This window comes from Lepidochelys kempii, chromosome 2 (assembly GCF_965140265.1).
Source record: "Lepidochelys kempii isolate rLepKem1 chromosome 2, rLepKem1.hap2, whole genome shotgun sequence".
NCBI lineage: Eukaryota > Metazoa > Chordata > Testudines > Cheloniidae > Lepidochelys > Lepidochelys kempii.
The window spans coordinates 226,963,555-226,980,820 of NC_133257.1; the positions used below are offsets into that span (position 1 = coordinate 226,963,555).

At 39.9% G+C, this 17,266-nt stretch overlaps 1 protein-coding gene across 1 annotated transcript in view; it reads right to left on the minus strand.

Moving 5' to 3' along the window:
• Positions 1–4,607: 4,607 nt before the first annotated feature.
• The window catches only part of ZNF804B (zinc finger protein 804B), a 338,326-nt gene continuing 325,667 nt past the window's right edge, over positions 4,608–17,266 (minus strand). Inside the window, 2 exon segments of the mRNA XM_073329672.1 lie at positions 4,608–8,277; positions 12,372–12,502. Coding sequence (XP_073185773.1) covers positions 4,608–8,277; positions 12,372–12,502 — 3,801 coding nt within the window.

The following is a 17,266-nucleotide window of genomic DNA, read 5'->3' on the forward strand; positions in this document are numbered from 1 at the left end:
AGAAATGTCAGCATTATAGCTACAGGGATAAATTCAACATATTTCAATTCTATGGATTAAAATACAGAATATGTTCACATAATTCTGCATTTTACTTTGTTGCTGCCTTATGCTTTACATTAAAAATACATGACTGACACTTTTGATACCATCAAGCCTTTTTATTGAAAAAAAATATTATTGCATTAAACTACATTCCCAGGAATTCATTGATTAAACTAAAAACAAACAAACAAAACAAAAACCAGCTGCATTGCATGTACAATAGTGCAATTCACTTAGCTACTGTATAATATAAAACACTTTATACAGAGAATACAAAACAAAATTACTAGTTTACATATTATACTAGTCAGAGTATTAGTTTTAATATAAACTAAACACTTTTAAAATCAATCAGGTCAAATGGCATGTTTATGCAAAACTGCACACCAAATGTACACGTTAGGTATTTTACAGAAATGCCTCAGTTACAAAAAAAATAGACGTTTCATCATTGTGGATCAGGGGGCTCAGTTTTGTTATTGGAATTGATGTTTATTGTACAGAATGGATGACACATATCTCTTTGACCAAGGGCCAAAGAATATATAATTATGCTAAAATATGTATTGATTTTGAGTGCAGATACCACACTTTCCTGTGAGATAACATCCCAGCACCACCCACGTACTGTAACTTTCTTTAAAATAATTCTGAGTAAAATCGGAACAGGAGCTTTCCTGCACACATCAGATCTAAGAATGCTGGTATTAACAAGGTATATATGGTTTTAAAAATAACATACTGAAAACCAAAGTGTGGGAATAAATTCAGCAAAAAAGTCATATTGAACTACAACGGTACCAAACATTTTCAAGAAAATCCACCTAAATGCATCAAGGAATCAATTTTAGCCTCCCTTTAAATGCAGCACATAGTGACTATTTTACTTTCATTCTGTTTCTGTTCCTTTTAATCTCTACTTTTCCCATCAATAGCTTTACTTCTGTTTTTCACAGTTCTACTTACTAGGTTTTATTGTTTTAATTTGGGTTTTTGGATATTTGTTTCACAAGCTCGTCCATATTTATCTGAAGGAATGACTTTTTTTCTTGATTTTTTTCTCAATTTGATTCTGTTTCAATTGTTTAATTTACTTTACACAAACAGGTGATGTGTATAACTAATTTTTTAGATTTTTATAAGCAATCTGATACTATGTGGACTACCTTTTTTTGTTTGGTCGATTTTTTTGCTATCATAAATATTTCTTAATTAGTATTGTTGCCTTTAAAAAGTGAAGACTCTGATCCTGAAAAGACTTATGCATATATGCTTAACTTTACAGAAGTGAACAGTCCCCTTGAAGTCAGTAGGAGTACTCAAGTGTGCAGAGATAAACATGTGCCTCAGTCTTTGAAGTAAGACCTTGAGGTTCATATGTAAAAATGTATGTGAATTTGCACATATACCTTTGTGCAAACAGTTACTGCAGTTGCATGCACAGTTGGGTATTTAGGCATCTATCCATTTGCAGGTACAATTGCTCAGCATACGCATGCAACTGTGGTAACTACACAGGCACACTTTTGCTCGTGAACCTTAGGCAGAGACTGATGCCTGCCGATGTGCCTGCCGATGTGGAGAGGGGGGCACGGTGAGGGCAGCTGGCTTCGGCATTGTTACTGAGCATGCTCAGTCTGTGCGAGCATGCTCAGTACAAGCCACACAGCAAATCTGGGGGGCACATGACCCCTCATTCCCTCCCCCTCACGCGTTGCCGCCTCATGACATACATTTGTAAAATTTAGCCCAAGTCATTTTAATTGGCTTGAAAGGTAGTGCGTTCCTGAAGAATCCATAATCTACTTCTCCTCCTTTTTAATTCGCAAACAGAGTTGAAATAGATACTGAGAATTAAGAATTATTAAGAGCCTGCTAATATGTATTTATACTTACATGGGCGGGGGCAGGCTGATAGACATGTTAACTTCTGCATCTTCTTGAATAAGTTTAATTCATGTTTAAAACCCTTATATATCACTGATTATTATTGGTGGTGAGGTGTTTTTATACCTTGTCTGTTTTTCACAAAAAATGATGTTCCGGTTGAAATGGGTATCATTTAAAAAAACCACAGTTGGTTTACTTTACATTTTTTTGATTGATTTTAAAGCCCTAATTCAGCCACGCACCTAAGCACACGTTTAAGCCCAGCCTTGTTAACAAAGCACTTAGCACATTTTAACTGCATAGCTACTTTACTAAAGAGAAATAGACTTAAACACAGGCATTGCTGGATCAGGGCCTAAAATGTCAACATTTGCCAATAGTAACCACAGTGACATGTGAGATATCACACTAATTTCCAGTTTAGTGATTGTATAGTAAATGAATGTGGTTTCTCAGATATCACTGGATGTGGTCACTTAAAATGCTTGCCTTTTTAATAGCTGTGCCCTGTCCTTCCCTGATAATCCATATGCCGTGAGCTCTTCCTAGACCCAGTTTGACGTCATCCCTAAATCACTCTATAATTACCATTCTTAAAGGAGTTTTATAACCAATAGCCCATCTACCTCCCTTGTTTTGGAGATTATGGAATTTTAAAAATTAAACAAAACTATTGTTGAGCCCCCCCTCCCCCCCAGTCACTCAGACTGTCATTTCTCCCCTTCCCCTCCTCCTTTTGTCAGTGTGTTGTCTACATAAGTCCCAAACTAACTCTGAAAGAATGGAATCACTTGCATTGACATTAATGGATGCTGGATTGGCCCCTCAAATTGTAATCTCTTTGGGGCAGGAAACTTGTCTTATTAGGCTGTAAAATGCCCACTGAACTGTAGTAGCTATAGAATTAGTCCAAAAGTTTCAGATGTGTCTATTAATTTTGGGTACCCATTCAGAGTCACTAAAGACAGGTTTTCAGAGGGGATCAGCTCCCTGGCAAGTGGCTCTCAACATCTCTGAAAATCAAGCATTAGTTGGGTCAAGTTGAGCACCCAGAAATAGTGGCCACACTTGAATGTTGCGGTCTAATAACACTAGACCACTCTGGAAAAATTCATCTGAAGCTGCAGTTTTACTTGATTGTGACTAAATTATTTTCATTCCAGGTTGATTAAAACCAAGTTAAAAAATTCAGCTATAGATTTTGCTTTAAAAACTTGCTTTCTTCTAACCACAGCTACTTTCCTCTCTTTCTACAGCTAACCGAATATCATGAAAAAAAATTCCTCAAAAGTTTGCTATTATATGTATTGGGAATTAATTCTGGGAGTGTAGATTATCAACTCTGTACTAAATCCTTTCAAATTCATTATCTTTTTATCCAAATTAACAGGTGTAATCTGTCAGCTGTTTTGTTGGCCAGTGATATTGACAGGCATAGTTGTACTCTTAACTATAACCAAGAACTTCATTTAATACAGAGTATCCAGTGTTGAGTATTAGACCACCATAAAATATAATTGGTTGAGGCTCCGTTGAAGCACATAGATAACTCTAGGTATTTGAGTACTCCCACTGATGTCACTAGAATTACTAATGTGTGAAGGTTGGGCACTTGGTTCACTGTCTTGCTGAATCACAGCCTTAACTTTGAGAATTTTGGAAATTATGTTAGGAACTTCATTGCATGTTCATTGTTTACCAGTTGTTTTTTTCAGTCCAGTTTTATTTCACACTGCTGAGAGTTTTCCACTACAGTTGTCAATTCTGCTCTGCATTATACCCATGCATCACTATTCGCTTCAGTGGGGCTGTATAGGACAGAGGTAGAATCTGGCCCTTCTGGTGAAATTCTGGTTCCCTAACCAAAGACCACATACAGAGAATTATTTGCAAAAGGTAACCGTGTTGATGTTGGGCCTAGCTGAGACCAGTACAACATAATTTCCAGCAAACATTTTCTGAGAAGGGGTGCATATTTTTTTGAGAAAAGTATATATAGATTCTTTGGGCACGATTCTCTAGAGCTCTGTTTGGCAGGGGAGAAAACAAAGCATCAGGGTGTCAGGTACGGTTCCCCACATCTCAAGGTCAGCTCCAGCCCCATTGAAACTTAGAGCTACTGAGTTCTGCCAATATTCCAGAGTGAATTAGTCTCTGCAGAACTAAGTTAGCATTACTGCATCTTTCTAGTTTTAGTTTTCACTTGGTGCTTGTTTCCACTATGGGGAGATTGACACTGCTGCAATCAGTGCAGCAGGGACCGATTTAGCAGGTCTAGTGAAGACCCGCTAAATCGATGGCAGAGTGCTCTCCAGTCGACCCCAGTACTCCAGCTTTCAGAGAAAAGTAAAGGAAGTTGACCAGAGAGCATCCCTCATTGATGCAACGCAGTGAAGACACTGGGGTAAGTCGACCTAAGCTACATTGACTCCAGCTACGTTATACATGAATAACGTAGTTGGAGTAGCGTAACTTAGATCGACTTACCCTGGTAGTGAAGACAAGCCTTTGGTGGTGTGAAAACTAAATCAACATTCATATTCTGTCAGCCATAACCTTGACTTTTAAATATTGCTGATGTGCCCCTACTACTTCCCTCCGGATGTGTGATTGATTATGAAATATCAGTTTTTCTTCAGATTTTTTTTTGGAGCAAAGGAGTAATAGTTTTGCTAATTTAAATAACTAGAGACCTTGAAAATGTCTCTCAGTCCAGGTAACTGCTGGGTCTAGCTAGAGCAAGAATGGTGGTGAAGATCTTGTCCTTGGAACAATGGATGAATTAAAGGATTCAGATGGAGGGCAGCAGCTGCAGCTGCATTCAGGTGTGGAGTGAATAAAGTAGGGATAAATGCAGTATGTGGCAATGATGGGAGGGTCAGATAGGAAGGGTGGTTTGGTGTGGTGGAGACCAAATGCAGTGGGCGTCCTGTCAGTAGAGTAGGGTGGGAAGGAATGATGGTTGGAGCTAATGGGGAAAGTGATATGGGAGTGAAATATGATTCAGAGAGTGGGTGCATGTTGGTCAAGGAAAGATGGCTGCTATGGGGATGTACAGAAGTGGAGACCGCAAAGCGTTGCAGAAGGGTATGGTGGATTGAGGTGACAGAAGCATGATGCTGACTGGGAACAGAATGAACTGCTGGTGTTGCAGAGAAGGCAGATGGTCCTGTGGCAGGCAAAACTTTAAGGTGCTTTGCCAGGAGTTGTTTCTGCATATGCTGCTGGGCTTGCAGCTGAAGTAACCTGTACTTGTCTATTTCATCCGGTGAAAATGTGATAGGCTGTTGAGTTAAAGGAGGGGAGATGGATTTCCTGTACATTTCTAGCTCATTTTCTGTCTCATCACACTTATGCATAGCACTATCACAATAAGTGTTTACATTTCCTTCCACTCGATGCAAGTTCACGCTTACATCATGTACTTCTTCTTTGGTCTCTGCTGAATTAACAACAGAATATCTATTAGAAGGAAAAGCACCAGGGAAATCATTTGGTACTGGGTCACAGCTTTGTATAGAGGGTTGTACTTCACTAATTAAGAGATTTGATTGTTCCTTTATTGCTGTGTTCCTTTTTATGCTGGGAGCCTGATAGCCTATTCCTATTTGAATTATGTCTTTAAAAAGACAATTATCATAATTAGTGCCTGTTGTACTAATAATATTATTTGTCTGTGAAGCTTCAAAATTGTCTTTCTTTGCACTGCTTTCTAACAAACTGGTTTCATCATTTCTTAAAACATTTTCACTTATATCTAGGGCTTTTTCAGGCATAAGTAACATTGCTATGTCACCTACTGATGATGAAAATTTACTAGCAAAGTGACTTTGTGAGTGATCCTCCAATTCCATTCCACAATTGTTTGAAAATCCCTCTGAACCATGTGCTTGTTCTTGGCTTTTCTTGGATTGCACTCTTTCTAAAAGTAGCCTGGCTGTCAATGACGTTCTCTCTCCCACTGTGTCTTTTGCTGAGTTTTCGGAAGAGCCAACATGAAATTTTTTTGATTGACAATTTACATTCTGCAGATCAAAATGTGTAGATTCTGTTTTTCCTGGTTCAGTGCTGTAACAGCCTTCTGTCTCTTCCTTGCTTTTATTCCAATAATATACTGTTTCTTTTGAGAAGGATCCTGAACTACTGACTGTTGATCTTCTGCAACTAGATGATCTTCCACTGCTTCTTGAATGTCTGGTGGAAGAACTTTTGGAGCGGTGGTATCTTCTATTTTTGCTGTATTTTCTGCCAGAATGTCGGTGTGTATTTCTGCTTTGCTTTGATCTGTCTCTATGGTGTAAACCTCTACGTCTTGAATGTCGTTGATATTTAATTGTATCCTTCTGTGTACAGTTTCTAGTTCTTTGACTTTTACTGTAGAAAAGGTAATCCTCATCTGCATCATCAGAAGAGGAAATAAAGTTGTGCTTTCCGTGTTTACATTTGTGCCTTTCATCTGTCTTGTTTTTTCTTTTACAACAAAAGAGCAAGTGACTTCTACTGTGATCACTTGATCTGTGACTAGAGGAGCTACTTACATAGCTAGTTGAACTGCTAATGGAAGTGTTGGAATAGCTAGAATGTCTGTCAGAAGATGACTTTTGGGAGGATGAAAATCTCCAGTATCTTGTATAAGCTCCACACCCTTCATTTTCTGAATACCTGCTTTGAGAACTTGATTTATAACTAAGGAAACTTCCAATAGAATCTTTTCCACTGTCACTTACATCACTGCTGCACCTAGGCCAGTTTTGAATGGATTTGCAGTTGTTTTGGTTTTCATGTATTTCTTCAGAATAACTTAAATCACATTTTGCAGCTTTATGCTTTTTAGTCCTAGACACACAAGGCAAAAAGGAAATGCTTTCATTTCCACCACTGTGTGTTCTTTCACAGCTATGCAAATGGTGCTTTAAAGATCTCCTAGATGTTCTGGCATGGAGACTTCTTTCTCTGGTATAATCCTTTTGTGAGACATCAAGGAAAACAGGCACTTTGGGTATGTTTTCATTCGAATAATGTGAAATGTACTTTTGACCACTTCCATTCATTTCTTTCTCTGTGTCTGAAACAGCTTTTTTCTGGGCCTTGTTATGGGTTTTGGAACCTTTTGTCTTCTTTGGTTTCAGTGACTGAGTATCTTGTTCCGTTGACATTTGCTTGTCTTCTATTAAACCTGAGGTTTCATTTTCATCTGCATTCAGATTTGTAGGGGGCTCACTACAGTTTTCTGTGTTTTTTTCACGCTCTTTACGATCTCTATGGTTTAGAGAAAGTCGAAAGTCAAAATATAATGGATTACAGCCATAGGAAATACAGGGTGCAGTTTTTGTAAACAAAAGAAGTTCTGTGGGCCACTGAAGGGCAGTGCTCCCATCTTTGCTCAGTACATGAAGAAATGGCAGTGCTTTGGGCTTCATCTCATTAACCACTGTCTCACTTGGCAGCATTTCTGTGTTTCCGTTCACAGTTCCTGAACTCTCGAAAAATGTCTCTGTCTTGACCACATTGGGATTATAATGCAGCTCACTTGCATATCCCTGCTCAGCTGGGTGTTGTGGTGGGAATGCCTTTAAGAGGTCACTTAGCATGGTATCACTGTGCTTGTAAGGGTTCTGCTGGGTACAAAGATTGCTAGTTTGGCTTGGAGGTGAAATGAGAGTTTCCAACAATTTCTCAGTCTCATTCAACTCACCTTCTTGCGAGCCAGTCAAATCCAAATTTGAAAGCTGCATTTTGGTTTTGCAGAATGAAGGATGAGTGCTGACAATTTCTTCTAATTCTTTATTGCTGTTTTTCTCATTTTCTTTTAGCGTTTTAGTTTTTGCAGCTGAATTGCTTGATGCAATGATATCCATTTGACCTTGTGGGACATTTAATCCTCTATCCACACTTGCTTTTGTATCCTCACGCAAAACTGTGCAAGACTGACCGCCATCAGGAGTTTGTTTTGTTTTATGGTTAGGTGATTCACTACCATCATACGCTTCTTCAGTGTTCTCACTGAAAACTGATGCTGATGACTCTAACTTTAAATGGGCTTTTTTAGAGAAAGAAAAAGAAACTCCTGTCCTGTGACTAATATTGGTGCCATCTGAGAATGCTTGTGAGGCTTCATTTCCAAGCGAACAGGGTCTCTCGGTATGAGATTGGTGCCTGCTTAGTGTAAGCGCCTGTTGTTTCTCCAACATGCTTCTGGAGCGACTTTGTCCTTCACACACAACCATGCTCTTGGTACCTGCTGTGATTCTGCCATTTTTATCTATGAAAATTCCTTCCTGCAGTTGTTGCTTTTCCACCACCAGTCTGGGAGCTTTAAACACTGGTCTGCTGCCTGTGATGCTATAAATAAAGAAATAAAATGAATGGATTAATTAAATAATTGAAATAAGAAATTATTAACATTCCTCATGCTCAGTCTGTTGAAGGAGGGGGTCATTAATGCTATTGAAAGTGAAAACTATTAGATTGTTTCTATATCCTATAAATGCAATTCACCCCGGCCTAGGCCACCTCTAAAAAAGCAAGAAAATCTTTATTCTCAAAAAGAAAAGGAGGACTTGTGGCATCTTAGAGACTAACAAATTTATTTGAGCATAAGCTTTCATGAGCTACAGCTCACTTCATTGGATGTATGCAGTGGAAAATACAGTGGGGAGATTTATATACACAGAGAATATGAAACAATGGGTGTTACCATACACACTGTAACAAGAGTGATCAGGTAAGGTGAGCTATTACCAGCAGGAGAGCGTGGTGGGGAAAAAAACTTTTTGTAGTGATAAACAAAGTCCCCCCCCCCACACATACTCTCCTGCTGGTAATAGCTCACCTTACCTGATCACTCTCGTTACAGTGTGTATGGTAACACCCATTGTTTCATGTTCTCTGTGTATATAAATCTCCCCACTGTATTTTCCACTGAATGCATCCAATGAAGTGTCTGTCCTTCTAATAAGTGACTGTCATAAATATAAAGGGAAGGGTAAACACCTTTAAATCCCTCCTGGCCAGAGGAAAAACCCTTTCACCTATAAAGGTTTAAGAAGCTAGGATAACCTCGCTGGCACCTGACCAAAATGACCAATGGGGATACAAGATACTTTCAAAGCTGGAGCAGGGAGAAACAAAGGTTCTCTCAGTCTGTGTGTTGCTTTTGCCGGGAGCAGAGCATGAATGCAGGTTAGAACTCCTGTAAAGGGCTAATAAGCAATCTAGTTAGATATGCGTTAGATTCTGTTTTGTTTAAATGGCTGATAAAATAAGTTGTGCTGAATGGAATGTATATTCCTGTTTTTGTGTCTTTTTTGTAACTTAAGGTTTTGCCTAGAGGGATTCTCTATGTTTTGAATCTGATTACCCTGTAAGGTATTTACCATCCTGATTTTACAGAGGTGATTCTTTTACTTTTTCTTCAATTAAAATTCTTCTTTTAAGAACCTGATTGCTGTTCATTGTTCTTAAGATCCAAGGGTTTGGGTCTGTGTTCACCTATGTGAGGATTTTTATCAAGCCTTCTCCAGGAAAGGGGGTGTAGGGTTTGGGAGAATTTGGGGGAGGGGAAGACGCTTCCAAGTGGGCTCTTTCCCTTTTATGTATTCGTTAGACGCTTGGTGGTGGCAGCAATAAAGTCCAAGGGCAAAAGGTAAAATAGTTTGTACCTCAGGGAAGTTTTAACCTAAGCTGATAAAAATAAGCTTAGGGGGTTTTTCATGCAGGTCCCCACATTTGTACCCTAGAGTTCAGAGTGGGGAAGGAACCTTGACAGTGACCAACTGGGAACAAGAATGACTGCATTCGAGATCGGACTTATATGATTACTGGACTAATGGTCTCTTTACTTATGCTTTAAAATGAGTTTTGCTAGACAAATATCTGTTCTTGCAATCAATACAGTGTAGCAGAACTAGTACATAATACATCCATGCCAAGCATTGTGGACAGGAAATCAGAGTTTGAGTGAAACTGGAAAATATTTTAACTCAGTACAGGGAAAAATTCTACCTGTGTCTAAAAGTATGAGGAGAGGGAGCATGTGGGGAGTCCATTTACTTGCTTTGCTTCTGACACCACTTAAAACTCACAGAGAGGTGGCTCTGCAGGCATTCAGCAGTGGGAGCCAATAAGGAACGTTCTGGGTTAGCATTAGAGGCATGTTCCAGTGCTGTGTGTGCACATGCCCCTCATTTAGCAAAGGGAGCTCCGGTGCCATCCCCATGCCATTTATTGTGTCTCATGCAAGAATAATCTCTTAGGGGGGGCAGTGAGTGGCGGTGTTCTTTTCAGGGTGCCGCTCTGGTCAGAGCAGAGGTGCCTACTAATGCTGGTGTGTCAGTATGTGTCCATGCATGTGCTAGTAGTAACTTTGAGTCAGCCAGCATTTAGACTCAGAGGGAGCTCAGCTCTTGTGGAACTTGCAATACATTACAAAGCGCTAGCTGTGGCTCTGGTGACAGCAGGACCTCTGTTGATGGCCACCCTTTCCCCAGAGCAACTGAGAGCTGGCAATACGACACCTAACATGGGGGCAGCGATGCAGCACTGTCCTACCACTCTCTGCACCCATTATTCCAGCCACTGTGGATAGAAATGGCAACTGTTTTTCTTTGCTCCCTATCAAGAGTTAGGGGAAGCAGGATCTTTCTAAAAGCCAATGTACTGGTTCCTTCCCAGCCCGGCCTTGGCCTTACCTCCCTACTTTATCAGTCTGTCTGGGGACGGCACACAATTTATCCCTCTGCCGTAGAAGGGCATAAGGAGCCTTTTCACAGATAAGTGTATTTCATTTAATTAAGTTGTATGAAAACCCAACTTTACCCGAAGTCTATTCCCCTGCAGTCATTCTTAGTAGAGCAGGTCAGGAATTTTTTTCAACAAAATGTTTTTTGACGGAAAATGCTGATTCATTGAAGCCTGATTTGCAGCAGGGTCTCGAAGCTGGGTCTCTCATATCCCACATGAATGCTCTAACCACCAGGCTGTGGCGTCAATGTCTCTCACTCTGTGTCTATGCATTGAGAGGAGGTGTCATTTCCAGCTGGAGCTCACATACACATTCTAGCTTTGACTGAGCTAGCACGTTAAAAATAGAAGTGTCGCTGCAGCGGCTCAAGCGGTGGGAAGGGCGGGCTGTCTAGTGTACTATCCCATCTGAGACACAAGGCACATACTTCAGCAACTAGACCCACCACCCCAGTGCTTAGGCCATTTTTAACTATTTTTAACACTCGAGTTTGATCAGTGGGTGTGTCTCCTCAAACTGCAAATTACAGCTTCCGCTCAATGTGTAGATGTGCCCTAAAACTCTCCTGTTGGAGCTGCTCCACTTTGTATAAGTCACTGAATATTTATGGGCCAAAGAAAGAGAGAGAGATTGATTCCATTGCCTGGATCAGAGCAGGGGCCTGAAATCCGTATCATCTATATCCGATGTGAGTGCCCTACCTACTGGAGTATTGGTTATTGTGGGCTCTTGCACTCATGTTTTTTCATGAGGAATTTCAAAAGGTCTCATTTTTGTTCTCCATCGGAAAGAAAACAGATTCTGAAACCCTGAAGTTTTTCATGAAACAGAACTCTTCTTTTTCCATCCAGCCCTAATGCATAGTGCTAAAGTGACATACCTCAACCTTTTACTCCACAAAGGTTACATTGGCCTGAAATCGTTGCATAGTACACCATGAATGTTGTTATTTCCACTGTACTGAAAGCTTGGTTTGTTGTTAACATAAGAATGACAGTTTAATTAACCCATTATGGTCATAGATTAACATGTGTTGGAGGTCTGGGAACAACCTACTCTGTTGAAGCATTTAGTGTATGTAAGTGTCATTAAACAAAAGAGAGATTTGTCAGACATAAAGGTTTATTAGTATAAACATTGTACTGTACATCTATTATTATCATCAGTTTAACTAACAGTACTGGGTAAATGTAACTGAGCTAATTGCATCTGTTTTTCACTGACACAATGATACTGTCATTTACTCTAGGGAGAAAGTTCCTGAATAGCCTAAATCTACTAAAAGTAATGAAAGAGGATTTACAGGCTAAACACAGAGACATTAAGGTCTGTTTAGCCTCTTCCTTTCACTCTCTACAAACTACTAAGAGTTATACTAATCTATTCAAGTCAATTTTAATAAGATAAAATGCTGATATTGTAAAATGATCTTCAACTCACTCAATTCAGAGGCGATTAGATTAACAAGCTGCAGGGGAGAAAACACAAAACCTTCAGATGCCAAGTAATTAATTCAAGGACTTTCAATTTTATGGTTTTCACAAAAGGAACATTTGGAGTCAGTGATAACTGAAAATGGGTTACAGTATATGTGATCTCTGTACATTACAGAAAGCAGGACTAAAAGTTAGAGATTTCTTCTGCGAATGAGGAAAGAGAGTGTTAAAATGTAACATAAATTTCAAATACTTGCCATTCCGACTGCTTCCGTAACTCGGCAAGCTGGTAAAGCCGCTTGAGTGCTTTTTCCTGTTTCTTCTCATCTTTCCATGACTTTGAAGCCACATTTCGAGCAAATTCCCTTTGTTTTAAATCTTTCAGTCGCTGTGTGAAAGGAGTAAAAGGGAAAGGATTAAATATGTACGGAGCAAATGCATTTCTTCTTACTACATTCCTGTGCTCCTGCTGAAGGTAATGTGCAACAGGAGATAATAAAAATGAGCTTAAAATAGTGTCTTAAGTGAAGATTCAAAATACTATTTTCATATGATGTGACAAAATAACGAAACTGTTTATGGCTGGTCTCGCACAGGCTTACATTCGATGCAGATACACACATGCACATCCACTTACGGATGGTATGTGTGGATGTACATCATATATATGAACATTATGCACACACATGCATAGTCAAATCCTTGCCCAATTGAATTCAGTGGAAGTTTTGCCATTGGCTTCAAACAGATCAGGATTTCCCCCATAATATGTATAAATCTACTTGTGTGAACTCATGTGTGTTTGTATATACTATAATGTGGGGCATGGAGATATTTGTGTGGGGCTGCATACTCACATGTGAATAGGTGTGTGTGCATGCATGGGTAATATTTAAAACTCCAGTTGTAATTGAAGGGGGGAACCAGGTGGCCAAAATATTTAATCAGGTGTCTTAAATCTCTTATGATCAAATTCACAACATTTCTGTATACCTGATAGGCCTAGATTTCAGAAAACTAATGCTGAGAAATTTATAATGAAGCCATATTATATAGGGTCTTTGAATTCTTTGGTTCCCCAGTGTTAATGTTTTAATTACAAAGTTTTGCACAGGTGATACTGTAGGAAAAAAAGAAAGAAGCACTCAGCACAAGAAAATGATGACTGCGTTCTTAGGGAATCTGATGATTGTCTAGCTTAGAACTAATAAAAATCTTTAAAACTCATAGGCTGCAGTGCCCATTTATAAGTAGCTCTGATATGAAGCCAAGTAGCCCATCTAAATAATAGGTGATAAGGCCTTTGACTGATGGGTTCCATTACTGTATACACAGTATTTTACTGGTTGCCAACAACTGTCAAGTTCAACTGGCAGTGGAGTATATTTGAACCAAACGTTGGGGAGGACAGAGACTGCAAGACCACCTCCCGTGACTGACTGGAAAAAAATTCTAATACAAATTACTTTCTCCCTGGCTGCCTTCAGGAAAACATAATGGCAAGTTTCACCCTGTCTTTAAATGCCCCAATTTTCCTTCCCCACCCAGACCTCTCTCTATGTGACATCACCCCCCCCAGTTCTTCTACTTCCCACAACTCCTCCATTGTCTCCAGCAAGCCCCCTCACTGAAGACTTCTCTACCCTCAAATCTCTATCTGCCTCTGAATCCATAACACACTTTCACTCCCCTGTCTGTCTGTTACCAGCACGTAGAGCGCCAAGGGACACAGGCCTGAGCACTGCTGCTGAAGGCAGCCTCAGACTATCTTCATCCTCCACTCTTATGATTCCCCTCCTTCTTCTCTACAGCCCACCAAAAGTTGGTGGATTACACGTTGTCATCTGCCAAGCCTGAAAGTTGGGAGGAAATGTCCTTTGTCTCTCCTTATATTTATGCCCCAGGATCAGCTGGGCTAAGGAAGAAGTGGAATGCAGTAACTGTGTAGCGGATACTTAATGACGCTATAGTCAATGGCATTAATAGATTTGAGGAATGGAGATAGGGGCTGTCACATCATGATGCTCTAAGGACAAAAGCAGAATAACTATGGAATTGATGGTGGCTGCTGACATCCCACTGCCAGGAGAGGTAACAGAGCTGGCTTACCAAGTAGTATCAGAAGCACTGGTCATGGAAGCAGGGATAGTTGTCTTCTAAACCCATTGTGCCAAATCCATCCTTGGAGGTCTTTAATTAAGTTATACCTAGAATGAATGTGGCTAACTGGGTTTCATTCAAAAGCCCTAAGTGTTCTGTGGAAAGTACTCCGAGCTATATTTGAGGGCCACCACTAGGAGTTTCAGACTTAATATTGTAGCATCAGGGTAACTGAATGGAGACTGCAACACCACATAGTCTAAAACAGAGTTTCTCAACCTTTTTGATACCAGGGCCTGGCTTGATACCTTCCTAAACTGTGTCAGGGAAAGCTCAGAGACTCGTGCCAGTGCATGGAATGGTCATTGAAAAACACTGGTCTAAAATAGCCAACACTTTAATGCAATCACAGTCCTCACACAGCAGTGTCTGCCTCCCTATAGCTGGCAATATGTGTTTCAATCCTATTCCCCCTCCTCTCTCCAAACCACACTCACAGTTAACCAAGCTATTGGGGAGGAGGAAGCCCATTACAATATTTATCCCTTTCATATGAAGGGCAAATCTAAAGTAAAAAGGTGCTGAATGCCAGGATCCCATCTGCGTTTTGTAAAATAATAATTAGTATGTATTGTTCAATGATAGATCATATATAGAACCTTTAAAAACAAAGTTAGCCCCTCTCCTTACCAAAAAAAATGGGTAAAGGGAAAGCCAAGTGGCATTAGTATGGTCTTACTTGAAGCCTATTAGCAAAATAACCATGTTAGTCTTTCCCTTCAGAGCGTCAAGGCTAAAAACTGAGTACAGGGCAATTAAATCTAGTTTTATAGGAAAAATTAGTATTAGTAATAATCTGTCTGATATCATTTCCCCTTTGCTGAGCAACAGCAAATATCTGAGCCTTGCGGTTCAATTTTCCATTGGAGGAGACATCAGTGACATAGCGTCTGGATATTGTTTTAATTACACATTTCCATGAGTTCAGAAATGGAGGTGGTCACAAACAGCATGCAGGAAAACCTTTTTCCCCACAGAAAGCTCATCCAACAGGCAGCAACTCTTCCTTAAGAATTTATACTAATCAGAGACCAAGTACGACTCTTCTGTTTCTCACATAGTTCCCTCTACCCAGAACCTTTCATGAGTAAAAGTAACAACACATAGCATGTCTTCTCAAGACTGAGCATTTGCTCATGTGCTAAGAAAGAGAGCTTGGAAGAATATATGTAAAAGCACCACCTGGAGACATCTGACATAAGGTGGGGAAAATATAGTAGCACTCCTCCAACTCCACCCACAAATCAAGCCCCACCTACTTGAGACACCAATGTCTCAAAAAATCCCCCCATGGGTTATTCATGAGCAGCTAACATGTTTTTAAATACAAGTTTACCTTGTCCATACTAAGGGCAAACTAGTGATTAACATTATGTTAGCTGATTAACACATTTTCCAACATGATGCATTTTTTCTGTGGACACCAGCCAGCCCTCACAGTAGGTTGTGCACATTCTCATAATATGATCTTTCCTTTCCTTTCTTACCTGCTTTGAACAGAAATGAATTAGTTAACAATGTTGACATTTAAATTATTGCAACTGAATAAACACTACATAAAGAAAAATGGGGCAATTCACACCTTTCAGAGCTATCATTCCACCCTCTCTGCATTCTTGGACAGATGTCACTGCAGTGGTCACATTTGGGTCCAGATTTTTAAAAGCATTTGGTCATTGCTCCACTCAGCATTGCAAGGCCTAAGTGCCCTAGCTAACTAAATACCTTTTTCAGAAGTGACGTCAGGGACTTAATTGACTTTCTAGGATGTGTCTGTCTCTATGGGATGTCAAGTTTAGTAGAACTTGAAGGTGCTCAGTTGAGCTGCCTGGAAAATGGTATTTCCTTCCCACAGAAAATTTGGATGTTTTTGGATAAACATTTCATTCCAAAATGGGCAGAAATAGCAAAAAATTGAATTTTTTCACGGGAAGAAACATTCCAGAAAATTCCCTTTTGGGTGAACCAAAATGGAAATTGTCAGCTTGCTTCCAGCTGCACGACTCTCCAGGCAGTTGCCTCCCTGTGCTGCTCAATTCTCAAGGGATCTGGGTGCCTGGGCAGTTGGGCAGCCCTAAGAGGCAGCTGCCACGGGAGTTGAGGCATCGAGGGTGCCTGGTGTCCATTAAAAGTTTTGACAGAATCGACACATTCACACAGAACATTTCTATTCTGTGAGATCAGAATCTTCCATTGGAAAAGTGTTCCCCTGGAAATTGTTTGACCAGTTCTAGTGCTCAGTACCTCAGAGGACTGGATATTGAAGTTGCACATCTGCTAATCCCTATTTAAAAAATCAATCCAGCTTTCAATTCCTTGAAAACTAACTGTGCACTTTTCACCCACTTTCTTAGATTTCCCCTTTCCCCCATGCTCGTTCCCCATTTCCCACTGCAGTTTGGCACAGGTATCCTGTGGTGCCCTTCTCTTCTGAACACTTCTCACTCTCTGCAATTTATGATAATACAAATTAATGTGTAAAACAAGATTTTTTTTAACCCAAGAAAGAAACTTCCATTTTAAGAATACTTTAGAGACCAAACTGTAGAATAGATTAGAAAAAAATAAAAACCACATTTTTCTGACATCTCTCCAAACTTAACAAGAACATAAAGTTACTCAAACAATGAAGATCTCATTCTCCACAGAACAATGCAAGTAGCCCTTATTCTTATTAACCTGTTCTACTTAAAGAAAGGGCAAAGAAACACCTTTCAAAAATGTCCTTTGGTGACACTTGCTGTGTTTTAGCTGTCACCATGAGCTGCTCAGTGGCACACATACAGGATTCATGAGGAGAAACAGAAACAGTTTCTACCTGTCAAGGAAACAAAGAACAATGTGAAAGCTAGTACTGTGGAAGCAGGTACTGAAGAGTGGTGCCATTTCACTTCTTTGACAGTCAGGATTATAATCAACAAAGCAAATGGACCAGCACTAAGAATAGAACACCTAAGTGTATTTTTGCTCTCTAATGGCGTACAGCAAGTGT